The 20,493-nt window shown below is 39.5% G+C and overlaps 2 protein-coding genes across 3 annotated transcripts; both read left to right on the top strand.

Annotated features, from left to right (window-relative positions):
* Positions 1 to 326: 326 nt before the first annotated feature.
* LOC112193207 (dynamin-related protein 4C) lies at positions 327 to 2,966 on the top strand. 2 transcript variants are annotated; one of them, XM_040513661.1, is made up of 3 exons: positions 327 to 420; positions 549 to 737; positions 817 to 2,966. In XM_040513661.1, exons 2-3 carry the CDS (start codon positions 573 to 575, stop codon positions 2,842 to 2,844), a joined length of 2,193 nt encoding a protein of 730 aa, XP_040369595.1. In that variant the 5' UTR covers positions 327 to 420; positions 549 to 572; the 3' UTR covers positions 2,845 to 2,966. The 2 variants fall into 2 exon arrangements, with proteins under 2 accessions (XP_040369595.1, XP_024189052.1); XM_024333284.2 differs by lacking the exon at positions 327 to 420 and having other exon boundaries at positions 499 to 737.
* Positions 2,967 to 5,332: 2,366 nt separating this feature from the next.
* LOC112202162 (protease Do-like 9) lies at positions 5,333 to 12,231 on the top strand. The gene is given in 10 exon segments (XM_024343090.2): positions 5,333 to 5,578; positions 9,020 to 9,245; positions 9,311 to 9,399; positions 9,503 to 9,683; positions 9,919 to 10,110; positions 10,380 to 10,713; positions 11,365 to 11,466; positions 11,616 to 11,735; positions 11,958 to 12,067; positions 12,163 to 12,231. Coding segments are annotated over 6 exon segments (1,179 nt in total). The 3' UTR covers positions 10,625 to 10,713; positions 11,365 to 11,466; positions 11,616 to 11,735; positions 11,958 to 12,067; positions 12,163 to 12,231.
* The last annotated feature ends 8,262 nt before the right edge of the window (positions 12,232 to 20,493 follow it).

Genomic DNA, 20,493 nt, shown 5'->3' with positions numbered 1-20,493 from the left:
GATTCTTGTCCTCCTCATTATAGGAAGGCCTTCATATGGATCATTTTGTTACCTGCACATCACGATTCAATATCACAAGACGTATCATATAAGTATCAGGAGTTTTATTCAAGTCATAACTTATAGGACTAGGATGCATGAAATAACAAATTTTGCAGGAAATTCTACAATGTAAAAGATCGAAGATCGTGAAATCCAAACCAGCTGACAGGTCCGATTCTTTTGCTTTATCATTTACTTTCAATTTTACTTTCTTGTACTATGTTGCTTTAACATTTTGTTTGTATACCTTTCACTTTTTCGTAGCAGAACAGATTCAACAATTCACATGGATTGGCGGGGCTTCTATGAGCTTCAATCATCTCCCTACTGTTCCTAGTCATCTTTATAACTTTTCGAAACAAAGAATAGAATCTAAAGGTGCCCACTTTTTTTTTTTGGGGTAATCCAAAGGTGTCTACTTTGTTTACACATTACTTTGTACGTATTTTGTTATTTATTAACTCATCCCATCTCTTTCTCCATCTCACTCTTCTAGTCAATTTCAGTCAATACATCAGATTATCAAGAAGATGGGAGCAGCAGAGCAAACAGATTTAGCATGCATTTCAGAAGGTGAAAGATCATCATGTGTAGAACAACATGCCATCATTGAAGCAGCACCGATTGTATCATCCTACAATGACAAAATCCGTCCTCTCCTTGGCGCCTTTGACAAGCTCAGGAGCCTGATCATGGTTATGCATTACTTTGTATTCTGTTATTGTTAACTCATCCCATCTCTTTCTCCATCTCACTCTTCTAGTCTTCTTTCAGTCAATACATCAGATTATCAAGAAGATGGGAGCATCAAAGCAAACAGATTCAGCATGCATTTCAGAAGGTGAAGGATCATCATGTGTAGAGCAACATGCCGTCATTGAAGCAGCACCAATTGTGTCATCCTACAATGACAAAATCCGTCCTCTCCTTGACGCCATTGACAAGCTCAGGAGCCTCATGGTTATGGAGGAAGGCATTCAGCTCCCCACCATTGTTGTTGTAGGTGACCAATCATCTGGCAAGTCAAGCGTCCTTGAATCCCTGGCCGGCATCAGCCTGCCACGTGGACAAGGTATCTGCACCAGGGTACCCCTTATAATGAGGCTTCAACACCACTCTAGACCTGAACCTGAGTTCCGGTTGGAGTACAATGGCAAAGTTGAGCACACTGATGAGGTCAAAATTGCTGATGATATTGTCAATGCCACCAATGTTATTGCTGGTGGAGGTAAGGGAATTTCTAACACCCCATTGACTTTGTTGGTGAAAAAGAATGGTGTTCCGGATTTGACTATGGTTGATCTCCCTGGAATCACTAGAGTTCCTGTTCATGGTCAGCCCGAGGATATCTATGATCAAATCAAAAACATGATCATGCTGTATATCAAGCCTGAAGAGAGCATCATTCTCAATGTGTTGTCTGCTACTGTTGATTTTACAACTTGTGAATCCATCAGGATGTCACAGAGTGTGGATAAAGCTGGTGATAGGACCCTGGCTGTGGTCACAAAGGTTGATAAGGCGCCCGAAGGACTATTAGAGAAGGTTACAGCAGATGATGTTGGCATTGGTCTTGGTTATGTATGTGTGAGGAACCGGATTGGAGATGAAACTTATGAGGAGGCAAGGGCTAAATCTCAACAACTTTTTCAAACTCATCCTTTGCTGTCCAAGATTGACAAATCTATGGTTGGAATTCCAGTTCTGGCTCAAAAGTTGGTGCAGATTCAAGCTTCTAGCATAGCTAGAAACTTGCCAGACATTGTCAAGAAGATAAATGACAGGCTGAGTTCTTGTCTTTCAGAGTTGAACAAAATGCCAAAGAGTCTGTCATCTGTTGCTGAAGCCATGACCGCGTTTATGCAGATCATCGGATTATCAAAAGAATCTCTTAGGAAAATTCTGATGAGAGGAGAATTTGATGAATTTCCTGATGACAAGCACATGCATTGCACTGCTCGGCTCTATAAGATGCTCAATCAGTACTCAGATCAACTTCACAAGTGTGAAGAAAGTGACCCAAAAAGTAACTTCTTAGTAGAGGAGATCAAGATTTTGGAGGAAGCAAATGGTATTAGTCTTCCGAATTTTGTTCCCCGAAATGCTTTTCTTGTTATCTTGCAGGGAAAAGTGAAGGGAATCTCGAGCATACCTGTTGGATTTGTTGAGAAGGTTTGGAGTTATATTGAAGAAGTGGTTATGTCTGTGTTAATGCATAATACAGAAAACTATTATCAGCTTCAGGTATGCACCAGAAGAGCTGGCCATAATCTTATAACAAGGATGAAAGAAAGGTCAGTTGAGTGGACGATGGAGATGGTGGAAATGGAGAAGCAGACTGATTATACAGGTAATCCAGAATATATATCCGAATGGAGCAGGCTGATGGGTCAACAAGACGCATTTGTACATGCGGTGTTATCTAAAAATGAATCTACGATCTCTATAGAGGGTATTGGGGAAGTTGAAGTTGGAGACCTTCGGCAGTATCCTCAAGTACTTCTCTCTCAGGCTTTCGACTTGAAAATGAGGATCACTGCCTATTGGAAAGTTGTTCTAAGAAGGCTTGTTGATTGTATGGCTTTGCATTTGCAGTTGAGTGTTTCAAAACTTGTGAACCAAGACATGGAGATTGAGATTGTGAATGAGTTGATGGGACCAAATTGTGGTGGTGGGATTGAGAAAATGCTGGTGGAATCTCCAGCAGTTGCCACCAAGCGCGAGAAGCTGATTAAGAGCATCAAAAAGCTCAAGGATTCCAAAGAGATTGTTGCTAAGATACTGGATGGTGTTGCTACCTAATGGTCTCTTTCTAGCTAGTACTAAAAATAATGGGCTTGTTTATCATGTTGTATGAACTATCTATTTGTGGCAATCAGTAGAGTGGATTTGCTTTAATTTTGATGCAGCTTAAGTTTCTTCAAGGAATCTTTCTTCATTTAAGTTTTGATAGTGTTCATGAAATAAGATAATATGTAATGCTCAGTACTCAAGTGAGTACTTGGGAACGATTGTTTAGAAGAACCCACCTAGGCGGCCAAAGCCTCACTGAGTGCTAAATTTGCTAATCTAAACAAATAGGTCCACTAAAAGAGTCTTCGGAGTGGCTTCATTTTTAATTTCTTGGTTAGCAATTGATTACGAAAGGCATCATTTTTAATTACTTGGTTAGCAATTGATTACGAAAGGCATGACAATGGTTTTATTTCTAGTAATTATTTTGGGGAGGCTGAGAGTTTATCCTCAATTTTTACTAGTTTTTATATCGGTGTTTCAGAGCTGTTTTGTACAAGCACAAAGCATTGGTGTAGTACACCTTCTGGTTTGTTTTACTTTAGCTTTAGAGTCAAGCCCTTCTCGACTTATTTATGCTTCCACTTTTATCTAAAATGCCCTCTTGTGCGATTTTGAGCGCTATTATTTCAATGTATTATTTCCTTAAAAAAAAGTGCCTGACGTGCATGAAATTCTAAGCTTGAAGCACACAAATAATACCCTAATTTCGTAGTATATGAAATTATGATGTCATTCATCATGGTTCACTCCTACTTGTTATCATCAGGTCGAAACAAAAAGCTGTGTTCAACTGATCCTTCTTTGTCCAATATCTGAAAATAAATGAAAGATAATAATGAAATAGGGTCTGCACAAAAAACAATAATGATTTTCACGGATCTGTAGTAAATAGTAGCAAATATCACAATACAGCATCTTTGCATTAATAGGTCACATCATTTTTCTCAACAAAATTAGAAAGCGCTGCGACAGCCGGAAGTTACAACTGTATAATTTCACTTTTGGCATACAACCTCAATGTTTCTGTTCCATCATATTAAAATTGCCTACAACCTCTCTCGACTATGGATTTGTGGACATCATATCATGAAGCTAGTCATATCATTTGCTGGTGAATATCAGCTTCATGCTGAGCCAGTTCCACCATCAGGGCCTCATCGAAAAATTTGCTGATGCACATCCTCGCTCATTCCCTGCAAATTCAACATAAAACCCATTATGCCTGGATATGGCATTTCTTCCACAGTTTGCGAATTATCAATAGTTCCAATGCATTCGGAAGTAACTTGGCACTTAAGTTTTGTGGAGGTACCGGAAAAAGGAAAAAGTCTTATTTGATGGATCTTTCTGACCATACGTAAAAGAAAACAGTATAGACCAAAAGAAGGAAAAAAAAAAGACAATAGAGACATGAGCCGCTGTGAAGAAACTTATGTTCTTAAGTTTGAAAAATTCTACAATGTGTTAACGTATGACATGCATACAATTGCCTTAAAAGTGGTAAAATGAGTCATCAAAATAGTAATATTAGTCCTTAAAGTAGTAACATGAGTCCTTAAAGTGGTAAATTTTCTTAGTTACTACATGAGTCCTCAAAATAGTAATATTAGTCCTCAAAGTGGTAACATGAGTCCTTAAAGTGGCAAATTTTCTTAGTTTACCATATGAGTTCTCAAAATAGTAATATTAGTCCTCAAAGTGGTAACATGAGTCCTTAAAGGGATAAAAATACTTGATGTATGAGAAATTTTAACATACCATAACTTTACCCCTTAAGTTTTGTGGAGGTACAGAAAAAGAAACATGTCCATTTGATGCATCTTTTTGACCAGATGTAAAAGAAAACAATATTGACCAAATGAAGTAGGAAAAAAAAAACAGTAGACATGCGTCACTGTGAAGAACCATAAGACCCAAGTTTTGTGGAGGTACAGAAAAAGAAACAAATCTATTTGATGCATCTTTTTTACTAGATGAAAGAGAAAACAGTATTGACCAAAAGAAGAAGAAAAAACAATAGAGACATGAGTCACTGTGAAAGAGAAAAGACGGGGATGTGTGGGGGTGGTAAACCAATTTATCCCTTCCAAACAAGAAAAATATAAATGTGGAAATGATTGCAACACTTAATACTGCAATCATTAAAACAGTAAATGTGGTAATCATTGCGGCATGGCAATGATTACAGTTATAAGTGGTGATAAGTACAAAAATAAATATGATATTAATTGTGATTTGCCACCCAAGTCACCTATGCCTTACCATGCAAGTTGAATGCACATATAAATAGGGGGCAAAAGGACCAGGTATGACATCAAATTCTAATTGAGTCTACTACACTCAAGTCAGAATTATACTGACTTAGGCATTAGAGAGCTTTTTGCAGGCACCCGCCCTCCTAGAACTAGCTACGAAGAGAAGCCTCCGCTCCATCATCGCCTAAGTACAAAGCAAAGGGAAATCGCGAAGGGAAGCCTTCACTCCATTATCATTGATGGAGGGAGGTCTCCACACCGTCATCATCCAAGTACAAAACAAAGGGAAACCTTCACTCCGTGATCATCAACGGAGGGAGGTCTCTACTCCGTCGACATCCAAGTACGATGCAAAGGGAATTCTTCGCTTTGTTATCATCAACGGAGGGAAGTCTCCGCTCCGTCATTGTCCAAGTACGGAGCAAAGGGAACCATTCGCCTCCTTATCATTAGCGAAAGAATGCCTCCGGTTCGTCAGCCCCAAAGTCAGCAATGGAGAGAAGCCTTCCCTTCGTCACCATCAAGTCAACGACAAATAGAACCTTCTTAATTGTTCCCAGTTCAACTCCCGCTCCAGTCAACATTAATTGTTGGGTCAAATTCCTAAACAGAAATTTTCATCACCAACAGGATGCTTATACCTTTCTATGCCTTGTCTTGACCATAAATTCACGGGCCAGGTGCTGAATCGATGCTAGTTCAAGTGGTCATAGAAGAATACTCTTGTCAAGAGGATCCCCAAGAACTATAGTCCAATGATCGAAGACTGAGAGGCAAAAAGCTTGTCCTTAAGTATGGTTCCTCAAGTCTGTCTCAAAACCAAACGATTCTATAACGAGTAAAAATGCCTGAATTACATAGAAAAAGAAAAAGGAATGACAATAAACACACATGCATAGAGACCAAGCTACATTAGTTTTGTGCTTGTTAGGGGCTTGTGTATGAGAACATGTACCTTGTTCTTGTTACAATAAGTAGCGAACTACACATCTTGTAGAAATAGGTCTCACTCTAGTAATCTGTAATACTATTATTACAAAGAATTGACACAATCATAGATACAATCACAAAAAGTACATAAACACAATTGCAGCAACATGTGTAAGTGAAGTGTTATTAGAGAGTCAACAAACCTGAAGAGGCCACTGATATGAAACACTGATCTTCTGCATTGCTCACTATTTAATCTCTCTATGAGATGAGTATGTGCATGTCTGGTGATAGTGAGAGTGCAGGGACCAAGTTTATATATAATTCAGCCTCATCCCATAAAGCAAGCTATTCAGTACAGAAATACATATTCTTAGGTGTATATCATTAACATTTGGCTCAGTAAACAAGTTATATCATATTCCATGCCTCAAGCATTTTGATACACAATGAATAAGTAATCCGGAATTAAGTCATTAAATTTCCCATTACTTATTCTGCAAGTAAATGGTAAGTTGTTGAATGCCTTATTGAACTAAATGATAATGTCCATTTCAGTCTTTCATTCTCCTACTTGGACATATCATGAAGCTCATTCAACAAGAATGCCAAAAATTTTAGATATAGCAATTAGTTCCTTAGTGCACATTTTGAAATCAAGTGCTCAGCAGTCTGATACAGGGTTTTGTCAATCCACAACCAAAACACAGAGCTATGAAAGAACTTCATATTCAACAGAATAGAAGACTTGCATAACTACTAATACAATAGTTACAGATCACATGAACCACCAACAACAATATACATGTAAATGTTGTCACGCCTCAAATTTCGAATAAATGAAATTCAAATCCGAAGCGCAATAACTCAACAAATCGCCCAAATGTTTAGAATTATTTTTCATTTAAACTAAGCAACAAAATAAACTGAGTCCGCAAATGTCAATACAGACTCAATCACTGGAGTCAAATATTACATCACCAAGTGTTTACATAAACTCGAAAGCATCAAAGTAAAATGTAAACACTCACTAACAACATACTACAAACAGAAGTATGATAACAAAATAGGTTTTGAACCTAACATTGCTGCAACTACATGCCATGGTCTCAACTCTGGTTGTCCTAACCTGCAGGAATAACCCCTACACCATGGAATAGTGCACCGAGTTGCATGACAACAGCAAACTTGGTAATCATTTTAAGCTCGTATGAGTAAACAAAAACAAAATGCCTCAAACAACACATGCTTAACAACTTCTCAAATCAAGAATAGATTAAAGCAAAATCAACTCCACAAATTTGTAAGAACCTAAGCCCCTCATGGATAATAAAAGAAAGAAAACACCCGAAACTCTCTCTTAAAAATGTGTACTCATGAGTCGCAACTAACACCTTAGTTACCTCCATGACATGCGATGGATGACAGACTAGAGTTCTAACTGAATTGTAACCAATCACCTGGCCAAAGGCTTGGTATCCCGATATTCTTGCCTCTGTCACTACTGCACTAGTACAAAAAGTTAATCACACAACACTAATCACACAACGGAACACAAATCATCTGTTGTGTGTTGAAGTCAGTTTAATCATACAACGGTGCTGGTTGAATTCTGTTGTGTGAATGCCAACAAAGTGATAACTTTTTTATAGGAACTACATTGCACAACGGAAATTAAGCATGGTCCGTCGTCTGAGCCTTAAAAATTTAGCGGGAGATTTCCCTCCACTTCGGAGTTTCGGATGGATGTTGAAAAGCTGAAATCTGGGCTACTAGGACAACGGGTTTTATTATTGCCGTTGTGTGATTGAAAAACTAAGCACCAAAGTTGAAGGATGCTTGCTTGAATGTCTTCACCGAGATAGGGCTAGTGCAAGCTACAATAATCATACAACAGATTTAAGGTTTTCCGTTGTGTGAACATGCAACTGGTGGTAACATTTTAACCAAAAATGTTGAAGGCGCCATGTTTCCCTCCATGATTTCACATTTTATACATTCAGACGACAGTGAGATGTATTTCCGTTGTGTGAATAACTTAAGAAAATTTTTAGCTAGGTTTTGATTCCCACATCGTGTCTAAAAGAAAGAAAGAACTTAGCTCTCTCTCGACTACATCGACACTCAGCTCTCTCTCTCTCTCTCTCGACACTCAGCTCTCTCTCGACTACATCGACACTCAGCTCTCTCTCTCTCTCTCTCTCGACTGCATATCCCTTGCACTTAGCTCTCTCTCTCTCAATCTGGCTTGTTGCTATCGTGCTTTGCTGCTGCCGGTCCCGAATCTGCCACCGTTCGCGATTTCTCTCTCTCGATCTGCCACCGGTCGCGATTTCTCTCCCCGTTCGGATCCATTTTGGTTCCGCCTTCCAGAGTTCCAAGCTCCAGCCACCGAGCCACCTCCCCTTTCAGTCTGCCTGAGCCACCTCCTCTGCCACCGAGTCACCTTCACTGCAAGTCTATATCTCTGATCTCTGCGACTCCTTCAAGGCTTCAATCCCTGAATCTTAGGTAAACATCGATTACCCAGTACCCATGCTGATGATGTTTGATAATTGGGAATGGGTTGTCCAGATTTGTGAATCATGATGTTTGGTGTTTTGGGTCTAGGCCATCAAGGACTGGGTTCGTTGGGTTCGTGACGAAAGCATAGCCATCTCTAAAGCAAAACTAGTTCTCCCTCTCTCTTTCTCTAGGTTTTGCTCTTCACTTCCGCTACCGGCTTCTGTAAGTTGCTTATCTCTTTCTCTATAAAACAGCAACCCTGAAATTGATTTAAATCGCTACTGTCTTTGTTCGTCTGTGTGTTTCTCCTTTAACCAATTACCACTATAATCTTTGTTTCAGAGCAGTAAGCAGCAGCTAGCTTCTCCGATGTCGAGTTTCATGCCAACAGCCAATCGATCAGAACACGAATCTTCTGGTTCTTTCTTTTCTTGATTTTGATTGAGCTTTGTAATTTTGAGTTTGTTTCATTTAGCATGTATTGTGAGTAGTCGGTGGTGAAGGTGTTTTGCGTCCACACGGAGCCGAATTTCTCGTTGCCGTGGCAGAGGAAGAGGCAGTACAGCTCGAGTAGTAGTGGGTTTGTGATTGGGGGAAGAAGGGTCTTGACCAATGCGCACTCTGTGGAGCACCATACACAGGTCAAGCTCAAGAAGCGTGGCTCCGAGACCAAGTACTTGGCTACTGTGTTGGCCATTGGGACTGAATGTGATATTGGTGAGTTTGGAAGATGAAGTTTGTAAATTGAAATGAATGCAGAAAGTTATTAACTTTTTTAACAGTTGCTTTACTAGTAAAGAATTAAGGGTAGTAGCTTGACTTAAGATGGGATTCATATGTTCATGGATCAACTGAGCTTCTGGGACTGCAGGTTGTTATCTTCTTGACATTGTTTTCTATATACACCATAGAGACCTCAATTTTTGACTTGTTCTTGTTTCCTGGTTTTCTTTCTCCTTTGGATTCTTTTGCAGATAGATGCTGCCATAAACTCTGGAAACTCTGGTGGGCCTGCCTTCAATGACAAGGGGACCTGTGTGGGCATTGCTTTTCAGTCTCTTAAACATGAAGATGCAGAAAATATAGGCTACGTTATTCCAACACCTGTTATCAAGCACTTCATTACAGATTACGAGAAGAATGGGGCATATACAGGTTAGCTAGTAACTTAGTGTGTACTTCTAGTAAGACGAAAGAAAAAAAATTAGGAATTATAGAAAGAAAGAAGCCCAATCATAACTGTAGTTGTTGTTATTTGCATATGGTCCTTGCAACACGTGTATAACTGGCAGTCCACTATGGACAACATTCTGTGATCATGTTTTGATTGGTCCAAATTATTCTTCTCTTCCTCTTCTTACATTAGTTCTATTTGTTAACTGTGGTACAGGGTTCCCAATTATTGGAATTGAGTGGCAAAAGATGGAAAATCCTGATCTACGCACGTCAATGGGGATGAAAGCTGATCAAAAGGGTGTGCGTATTAGAAGGATCGAACCTACAGCTCCAGATTCTCATCTTCTGCAACCATCTGATGTCATTCTTAGCTTTGATGGAGTTAATATTGCAAATGATGGCACAGGTAAACCTCTTCATCTTTCTTCACTAAAGATTCTTCTCTTTTGAAGTAACTTCTACATTCAGCTTTGTCACAAGTAGTACCACAGAATTTTTCATAGAATGAAGGGTGACATTTGGTTCTTGTTATTTATAGCAGTTCTTTTAAGAACTTAGGACAGAATCTTGTTATTATCATTTTTTTTTTGGGTTTACCCTACATGCATATTCTAATTTAGCATAACCTGCTGTAGATTTAATAGTAACACACTCTCTTTGATATCAATTTTCCAGTTCCATTCAGGCATGGGGAGCGCATAGGTTTCAGTTACCTCGTCTCCCAGAAATATACTGGCGATAGTGCTGTAGTAAAAGTTCTTCGTAACTCACAGATTCTTGAATTCAACATAAAACTTGGAACACACAAGCGTCTGATCCCGGCACACATCAACGGCAAACCTCCCTCCTATTATATCATCGGTGGATTTGTTTTTTCAGCTGTATCTGTTCCATATCTGCGTTCTGAGGTGTGCCGTTGATTTCATACCTTCACAAGGAGTATAACTATGTAGCATCAATGAGGTTGAAATTCTTAGCTTCACAGCGCAGGCGTGCAGAACAGTTCACGGTGAGTGAATCATCTATTTTGGAAAACTATTAAACATACTAATGTTATTAGTTAAGGAGAAGCAGTCATGACTCATGACACTCTATGCTATAGATAATTGATTCAATCTTGTACATCTTCATGCTGATGTATAAACATTACGCATGTTAATGGTGCAAATAACTACAGAAAAACATGAAATTATATCTATCAGTGTATTACTCATCTTGCTTGAATCTTCATAAAATATATGGTCTAGATAGCTATAGAAGTAGGAATTCTAGTCCAAGAAGATAAACATAGCATGAGGCAGAAACTATTAAAATTCACAAGGAAATGCAAATCACCCTCGTTAAGTTTTTTCCTGTTTTTGTTCTAACTAGTGTGATAGAAGTCTCCTAGTCTTTCAAATTATTTCTAAAGGTGGGTTAAAAACAAATATGATCTTCAGTCATAGATTACCAAGTGTGATAGGCATGACTATTAATTTGTTCACATGATTCACATTCTGATCAATTTCTTATGAAGTTGAATAGAGGTTGTCATACTCATGATTGTAGTTGTGTCTATTGTATATTCTTTTCTTTGAAAGCTCTATAAGATTACTGTTAGATTTAATTTGTTTTTTTTTTCCTTTTTTTGGTCCACATTTTATCATTTGTTTTTCTTCAGGTAGTGGTTAGAAACATACCATATGTCTCTGGTCGTTCAATATCAGACACTGTGGACCAATACTTCAAAAGAAACCACCCGAATGAGTATCTTTGTCACCAGGTAAGACTGTTATGATAAAATTTATGGATAGTAGAATGTAGTTTGATGGGTGAAATATATATACAAATACAATAATAATTATAGTTTTATTTTGGTCAGCATATCATAATTCACTGTTGGTTTCATAAGGGTAACTTATATTTATTCAGGCAGTCTACAATGCAAACAAATTTGCCAGACTTGTGAGACAGCGAGATCGGATCCAAAACTGGCTAGACTATTACCAGCTTAAGTATGAAAGGCATCCAAACAAAAAACCAACCACAAAGGTACTGTATCCTAATCCCCTTGCAGATGTAAACATTTCAAATATTTGTTTTTTCACATCATTACTGGTATCATTTCACATCATTGCTTATTGTGTCCTTCCCCTGCTGCATTGTGTTGTTAGATTTGGTTTGGATTGGATTGTTTGTTTTATAGGATTCTCAGAAATTGGTCAGTTGTAAAAGAACTGCATTACTAGTATTGATTGTTTGTTTTTGGTTCAGAACACGTCATAATGGAAGAGAAGATGAGAATTGGAGGAGGGTTGCTTTTTGTAGTAGTGGCTGTTAAGAAAGTAAACGGCATAAGACAGGATGCTGAAAGAGAATTTGAGGTAATTCCATCCAAAACTGGTTCTGGATTCACTTTCTTGAATCTGATTCTCTTGTTGAGGTCCTGTGTTTTATGAAACCTTGTTTTGCTTTGCAGAATGAGGTGAACTGGTTGGGAAAAATTCGGCATCAAAACATCATAAAACTTTTGGGTTACTGTGTTCATGGAAAAACAAGGTTTCTTGTGTATGAAATGATGCAGAATGGCTCCTTACAAACTCAATTGTATGGTATGAACTTTCTATTGGTATCAAGTAACATAGATGGAGAAAGACATTTGCAAATGGCACAAGAAGGTTTTGTTGATGCGAAAAGATATTATATCAGCTTTTGATTCATGTGTAGCTAGCTAGGAATGCTTTCTTGTTTGGTACATTACCTAGTCACTTGAATGTATGGATGTTTGAAAAATGGTAATGGAATGATATGGATTTGAGTACTTTTGATGTGGTAAATACTGTCCAATAGTCACTGGTTTGTTACTCAATTTGATTACAATATTCACACTACAGCTAACCAAATAGAGTAGTTGTGTGAACTAACAACCAACAACAAAAGAAACGAAGTTCTGTTGTGTGAGATTCATAACACACAACAGAAACCAAATAGAATAGTTGTGTGAACAAACAACCAACAACAAAAGAAACGAAGTTCTGTTGTGTGAGATTCATAACACACAACAAAAACCAAATAGAGTAGTTGTGTGAAGTAACAACCAACAACAAAAGAAAATAAAGTTCTGTTGTGTGAGATTCATAACACACAACAGAAATGAAATCATCTCCGTTGTCTGAGTAATCAACAGACAAGGGATATAATTTCACTTCAGTTGTGTGTTATTAATCTCAGACAACAAAGAATGAGTAATATCTGTTGTGTGTTACATATCTCAGACAACAAAGAATGAGTAATATCTGTTGTGTGTTATGAATCTCAGACAACAAAGAATGAGTTATATCTGTTGTGTGTTATGAATCTCACACAACAGTGAATTCTTTCTTCTGTTGTCTGAATGTGTCGAGGCATCGCCGCGCATGCCATGCCAGGCACATGCTGCGCAGAACTCACACAACGGAAATAAGTATTTCTGTTGAGCAAACTATTATCACACAACGGTGAAATCACCGTTGTCTGATTTTTCAATCACACAACACTCACTTAGACCACGGTGAGCTTGGTCATCAGACAACAGAAATCCACCGTCGTCTGATGACCTTTTTGTAGTAGTGACTGTGACACCAGATCCTCAAACTGAAAACATTTAAAAAGTCCAATGTGACTTAAAATGTTGCCCCACAACTCAAAGTACTCCTTCAACATAATAAAATCAATAATAGCATGATATATTGCTTTCCCGAAAAGAGTAAACTCTCAAAACAATTACCTGAAGAAAAAAAAATCATAATTATCATACTTTTCACAATGTTACATCATCAAGATATACATTTCACGTAAATACACACACACACACACACACACGCAGTCATCCACTCATGAATGCCACTAATACCAACTATAGTCCACAATAGCAAAACTCGAGAGAATCATTTTTATAATAAGGTTTCAACTTAGTACGTGATTAAAACAAAAGCAGTTACGGTCCGAACCGAGCATTTGAACCAAAAACCAAAGATTTCGCCAATCAAGAAAAAGTTTTCTCCGAGACCTCTCAAAGTCTGTAGAACACTTCTAGGATCAATTTATCAAATTTATACGATGATTCAACGGTCGGATCCTCCCAGATCGCAAATCGAGAAAATCGAAACTACGTTAAACCTTTTTTTATTTATTTTTTTATTATGATCACAACATGACCCCATAATATATCAACATACTTGTATCAATGAGTAGAAGATAACAACGAAAACAAAAACCCAAAAACTGGCCTGATGGGCAGCCTTGAGTTGCCGCAGTGGCTGCACATGGGCTCCACGCTCCGCCGGCAACCCCCAAATTGAGTCGTGAAACCTATGCCAAAACCTTACCAACAACTTTCATAACTACAATGAAGTCCATAAACGAAAGGATTTGCTAGAACTTACCTCGAAAAATCAAGAAATCAGAAAAACCTCAAAATCCGATTTCATTCGATTCTACGTCCTCGCTGCAAATTGGTTCAAGCCACTTGGAAGGATTGATCAGTGTTTCATGGTCTTCAAAACATGACTGGTAGAGCAGCCAGAGGTGGTCAGAACACGGAGAAATCACAACTGATGGGAAATAGAGCCGCCGCCTTGCTGCGTTGTCCAGGTAGAGATTCGCCTTGCACCACCACCACAGATCGGAGGAGAAAGAAGAAACGGTTCGAATGAGACCAGTAGCAGACGGATTGGTGGCCGGATGACCGAATTATGGGCAGAAAACCAAAACTGGGTCGGGTTGGCGGCTGGGGGAGAGAGAGAGAACTTGAGGTTTCCAAAAATAGAAACCTAGGTTTTTTTTTTCCTGAAATTTCTGATTTTTTTCTATTTATACAAAATTTCTAAAATTGAAAACTTCTTCTGTTGACCATAACTTCTTCATATGAGCTCCAATTTTGGAGTTTTGCATGTCCACGAACTCGTATCAACGCACTCTATGATTTCTGTAAATGAAGTTTTTACATAATCGTAACTTAAAAAAGTCAACCCTTGAATCGAAGCATTCGAAGCAAATAATTGTCCGAAATAATTTCTATTTCCTAATTAACATAAGAACAAGGAACTAAAACAATAATTTGTACCAAGTGGGACCTTTATTAATTTTCAGAGAAAAAAAGAAATTAATATGAAGATCTAGGTCACTGCAAATGCATTAGAGTTCTATAATGTATCAATATAGTCACTAATGTTGTGGTCCTTAAGAAACACAGCTGCCTTTAATAAAACTGCAAACTGAAGGTGTTTTCAACGTCTGTAGAAGTACCTCATGTTGTTTTACCAAGTCCAAACAACAACCAGATAAGCAGCTATTTCACATGTATGCAAAATATGTATATGCAACCTGCCACTCAATTGAAATTTCAATGAAGGTTCAAATGAGCTAATGGAACTGCAGCAGAGAAGACAAAAATAAACTGGATATAAACTAAATTTTATTCTAGATGAACTGAATGCCACGGTCTTCATCATTTGAAGTTCAGAATTTCACTATAACCAAAGAAAATGTTAAAAAGACAAGACATGTATGAAAATACATAATAAAGAACAAGGTCAACTCCTACTGTTCTCAGCTATCAAAAGTGGCCAGGATCCCTATGCTACTAGCATGTTTCTGGAAAGTAATGCTTGGCAAGGCTTCATTAAAAGGATCTGCCAGTTGAGATAAAGTGCCAATACTGGCAATCTCAATTACCTTGTGCTTTATTCTTTCTCTAACATTGTAGTACTTGAAAGAAGGAGAAAACAATTGACTGAAGAGATGATTTCATTAACTCAGAATCGTGTCCTTTATACAAGTGTGATTACAAAATATCCCTACAAGTCTGGAATCTATTAACTACCTAAAATACATACAAGGAAGGTTACAGCTATTGTACTGTTTGGACCTGATTTTAGTAACTCCCATGTGTGTTGATTTGAGGGTTGATCAGAGAGGCATTGAGTCATTCGACCGGAATAAAAGTAGTGTTCGATTATTCGGCCGAGATTAGAAGTTTTCGAGATGTATGGTTGAGATGGATACACCGATGGAGGTTTGAGATTTTGGGTCAATTGACCCAAAATATGAAGAAAAACGGATCTCAAAGACATAAAGTTAGACGGCCCGAGTCCACATGAGTAACTATACAATTGGGCTGCGAGGCAGAGTGGGGTAGTTCGGCCGAACCCAAGTAGCAACGTCGGCTGAAGAGTTCATTCAAGAAAGGAATCCTCGCAAGGAAGGAGTTCAAATCAATTATGGATTTCGATTGTGAAGATTTCAGATATCAGCCAAGTCAGGATTTTATGAGACGAATCAATCCTAGAAGGAAGGAGAATCCTACTTCAATTCCATGTCTTGGAGGACAAGTTAGCTAGGGTTTTGACTTGTATATATAGCACATTGTAACTCATTGTAAAAGGTCCTGCACCACACAAACAAATCAATATACAACTTTTACTCAAACTTTTCTCTTACTCTTTCATAGGTACTTTGCCTTCTATTCAACTTTCATAACTTGTTTTCATTTTTAGTTTCTTACTTTTATTTCAGTCGTTACATTCAAGCACTTTACTTTCTTGTTCATTTACTTTATATGCACTTTACTTTTCGCACTTAGGAGTAGTTCGTAACGTAGAATTATCATCCATTGATCTCTTTCGGCCAGTCCGGATTAGATTGATGCGATTCGCCGTTCACACACATATCATCTCACAACGTTTTGACAACTGAGTTCACTTCACCTTCGTCTTCACCGTGATTTGCGAGTACCTTCACCCAATAGATCTCTCGCTTGTCACCAGAACCTTTGAGGAAGCGAAAATGATAGAAGATCCCGGTCAGGATTGACGCCTAACCGAAGTCCTTGCAACAGAGGCATTAAAACCTAACGGCCGAGAGGGTTCCTTCCTCGGCCAACAATCATTTGATAAGAAGTCAGACACAAGCGCAAATCAGATCTGAACCTCAGTCGGCCATTCGGCCGCGAGTTGGTACGCCCGCGCAATTTAGAAGGACGATTCAACCACAGGTCCCTCGGCCCTCATTTCAGCCGAGACGATTTTGAGGCAAACATGTACAAATCGTATGATAGAGCAATCTGCAATAATAGGACAGATTATGACAGATCTGCAATATTATGGCAGATCACTTTCCTTACACTCCCCCTCAAGTTGGAGAGTGGATATCTTGCACTCCCAACTTGCGAATCATATATAGGGACAAAGACATCTTTCCCCAAAGGTTTAGTAAGAACATCAGCAAGTTGATAAGCTGAATTCACATACCTCGTGGCCACAGTACCATCTAGAATTTTGTCTCTAATGTAGTGGCAATCCATCTCAATATGCCTAGTTCGCTCATGGAATACAGGGTTGGCAGCAATATGCAGTGCAGCCTTGTTATCACAAAACAGCAGAGCCGGTTCAGAGAGAGATAGATTTAGATCTCTAAGCAAATAACGCAACCAAGTCAGCTCACAACACGTTCCTGTCATAGCACAATATTCTGCCTCTGCTGAAGACAAAGATACTGTCTTTTGACGTTTTGACCTCCAAGAAATTAAGGAAGGTCCAAGAAAAACAAAGTATCCGGTGGTAGACCTTCTAGTGACAGGGCATCCCGCCCAATCAGAGTCACAATAAGCCCTCAATTTCAGATCATTGGTGGAAGAGAAAAACAGACCTTGTCCAGGAGCGCCTTTTAGATAGCGTACTACTCTCAAAGCTGCCTCCCAATGCATTTTCCTTGGTTGATTCATGAATCTGCTGAGGACATGGACTGCATAAGTGATGTCAGGGCGGGAAACAGTGAGATATATAAGCCTGCCAATTAACCTCCTGTACTTTCCAGGGTCTTTGAGTAAATCACTATGATCAGACAATTTTAAACCCTTTTCCATGGGAGTATCCACAGGTGCAGCTCCAAGTAACCCTGCATCTTCAATAATCTGTAGAGCATACTTACGTTGACATATAAAAATTCCCCGTTTGGAAGTCGAAACTTCAATACCAAGAAAGTACTTTAAGTCTCCAAGATCTTTGAGACGAAATTGACTATGTAAGAAAGCTTTAAGTGCAGCAATAATCTCCAAATCATTTCCGGTAATCAATATATCATCAACGTAGATCAAAAGTGCAGTAAATGAATTCCCATGCTTTCTAGTGAATAATGAATAATCAGCTTTAGATTGGACGTACCCGGCTGACCGTACAGCATCAGAAAACTTCTCAAACCACTGCCGTGAAGCTTGCTTTAAACCATATAAGGATTTATGTAATCTGCATACCGGATTCTCCTCCCCCTGTCGCCGAAGACCAGGCGGAGGAGACATGTAAATTTCCTCCGACAAATCGCCATGGAGGAATGCATTATTCACATCCAATTGATGTAACGTCCAACCACGAGCTGCAGCCAAAGCCAACAAACATCGAACAGTAATGATTTTGGCAGTAGGAGAAAAAGTTTCTTGATAATCGACCCCTTCTAACTGAGTAAAACCCTTAGCAACCAAGCGGGCTTTATACCGCTCCACAGAACCATCAGCCTTGAGTTTCACCTTATAAACCCAACGACAACCAATAGGGACCTTACCGGCCGGAAGAGGAGTCAGGGTCCAAGTGCTGTTAGCTTGAAGAGCCTGTAATTCAGAAAGCATGGCAGCCTGCCACGCAGGATGAACGACAGCCTCAGAATAGGAGCGGGGCTCGGAAACGTTGCTGATGTTGGCCGTGTAAGCAAGGTGTTGCGGCAGATACCGATGATAGGAAACATAATGGGCCAAGGGGTAGTGAGTACCGTGGACCAGACCGGGCAGCAAGGAGGGCGATTGGTCGGAGGGAGCGGAGCAAACATGGTAAGTGAGGCGGTCCGGTGGGCGAGCGTGACGACTGGAGCGACGGAGAGGAGCACGATCCGGATTGGGAATAGGCAGATCCGGATTGGGAATAGGACCGGTGGGAAGAGAGGAGGAAGGAGGAGGAGAAAGCGGTGCTGGAGAGAGAGGAGGATCAGGAAGGATGGCCGGAGGATTAAGGACAGCGTCGCCGGCCGGAGGATGGGTCGGACGACGACGGGAGTAGGTACGGAAAGAAGGTGGTGGTGGAGGTGATGGGGGCGATGGCAAAGAGGGTGATGATGGCGGTGGTGGAGGTGATGAGGGTGGTGGCGACAGCGGAGAAGAAACGGGGTCAGAAGGAGAGACGGAAGTGGAAGAAGATAGAGACGAAGGAGACGAAGGACGGGGAAGAGAAAAAGAGAAGTCAACGTCAGAGGGCAAGGGAATAGGGCTAGATTGGTGGCCCAATGAAGAGACAATAGAACTGGGCTGAGTGGAATAAGGGAAAATATGCTCATGAAATTTTACATCGCGACTAGTAAAGACCTTCTTGCGGGATAAATCAAATAACTTGTAGGCCTTTTGACCGATGGGATACCCGATGAAAATGGACTGAATGGCACGTTGATAGAATTTATGAATGGGATGAACGTTAGTGGCATAAGCTAAACAACCAAAAACACGGAGGTGGGAGAAAGAAGGAGGTTTCGAATAAAGAAGTTCGAAAGGAGTTTTGAAAGAAAGAATGGGAGAAGGTAAGCGGTTGATGATGTGGACTGCGGTAAGGGCACACTCCCCCCAAAATTGAGAAGGGAGGTGTGCTTGAAATTTGAGTGCACGAGCCACTTGAAGAATGTGTCGATGTTTACGTTCCACAACCCCATTTTGTTGGGGCGTGTAAACACAAGAATGTTGGAAAACGACACCATTATCATTAAAAAAGGAGCGAAGGGATAAGAATTCACTACCATTATCACTACGGAAAGTTTTAATGTGAGAATCAAATTGAGTGAGAGCATAGCTAAAAAAATGTTTAATGAGTGATTGGACTTCATCTTTATGGCGCATTAAAAATATCCAAGTAAAACGTGTATAGTCATCAACAATGGTAAGAAAATAATGAGCACTAGAAATAGAAGGAAATCGATATCGACCCCAAATATCACAATGAATAATTTCAAATGGTTTGACTGAAGATATGGTACTAGTATTAAAAGGTAGGCGACTCTGCTTGGCCAAAGGACATATATGGCAAGCATTATTAGACGGAATGGAAACATGCAAAAAGTTCTTAGCAATGAAGCCTAAACAAGATGATGACACATGCCCTAAGCGGTTGTGCCATAAATCGGTGGAGGTGACGGTAAGATGACAAGCTGGGCGTGCGGTGGAAAAGGAAGGATTGTTTTTGGAATTCTCCGTCGCTAATGCCATCAAATAATATAATCCGTTGCGTTGTTCACCCAAACCAATCGTCCTCCTCGTAGCCAGATCCTGCAAAACACACCAATATGGGTAGAAAGTCACTGAACAATTCAATCCCCTCGTCAATCGACTAACCGATAATAAATCGACTTTAAATTTAGGCACAGAAAGCACATCATGCAGATAAAACATGGTACTCAGTGGTATTGATCCTTTTGCAACAATGTCAACTTTATCTCCACTAGGCAATAAAACTGGTGGTAATGGGCATTTATTATTTTTATGCAATAATTGCGTAGAAGAAGTAATATGATCAGTTGCACCGCTGTCAATGATCCAATTGCGGGAAACAACTTTAGACAAACCTGGTTTTGCCACAACATTAGCTTTGGAACCTGAGCTGGCATTTGAATCGGGCTTCAAAGTCGGATTACTAAGGGCAGCCATAAACTGTTTAAACTGAGTTTCAGTGAGAGTCACCGTCGGCCCATTACCATCTTCACCTGCTTCACTAACCTGATTTGCTGAAGGCATTATCGCTCTTGA

Source organism: Rosa chinensis, chromosome 1 (assembly GCF_002994745.2).
Source record: "Rosa chinensis cultivar Old Blush chromosome 1, RchiOBHm-V2, whole genome shotgun sequence".
NCBI lineage: Eukaryota > Viridiplantae > Streptophyta > Magnoliopsida > Rosales > Rosaceae > Rosa > Rosa chinensis.
This window is presented reverse-complemented; position numbering and strand designations above follow the sequence as displayed.

What these genes read in the sequence shown, in the direction of transcription:
- LOC112193207 (XM_040513661.1), top strand. Translation starts at nt 573, where the DNA reads ATGGGAGCAGCAGAGCAAACAGATTTAGCATGCATTTCAGAAGGTGAA. An exon ending in AGCTCAGGAGCCTGATCATG is followed by an intron (nt 738 to 816) that starts GTTATGCATTAC and finishes GTCTTCTTTCAG; the next exon opens with TCAATACATCAGATTATCAA.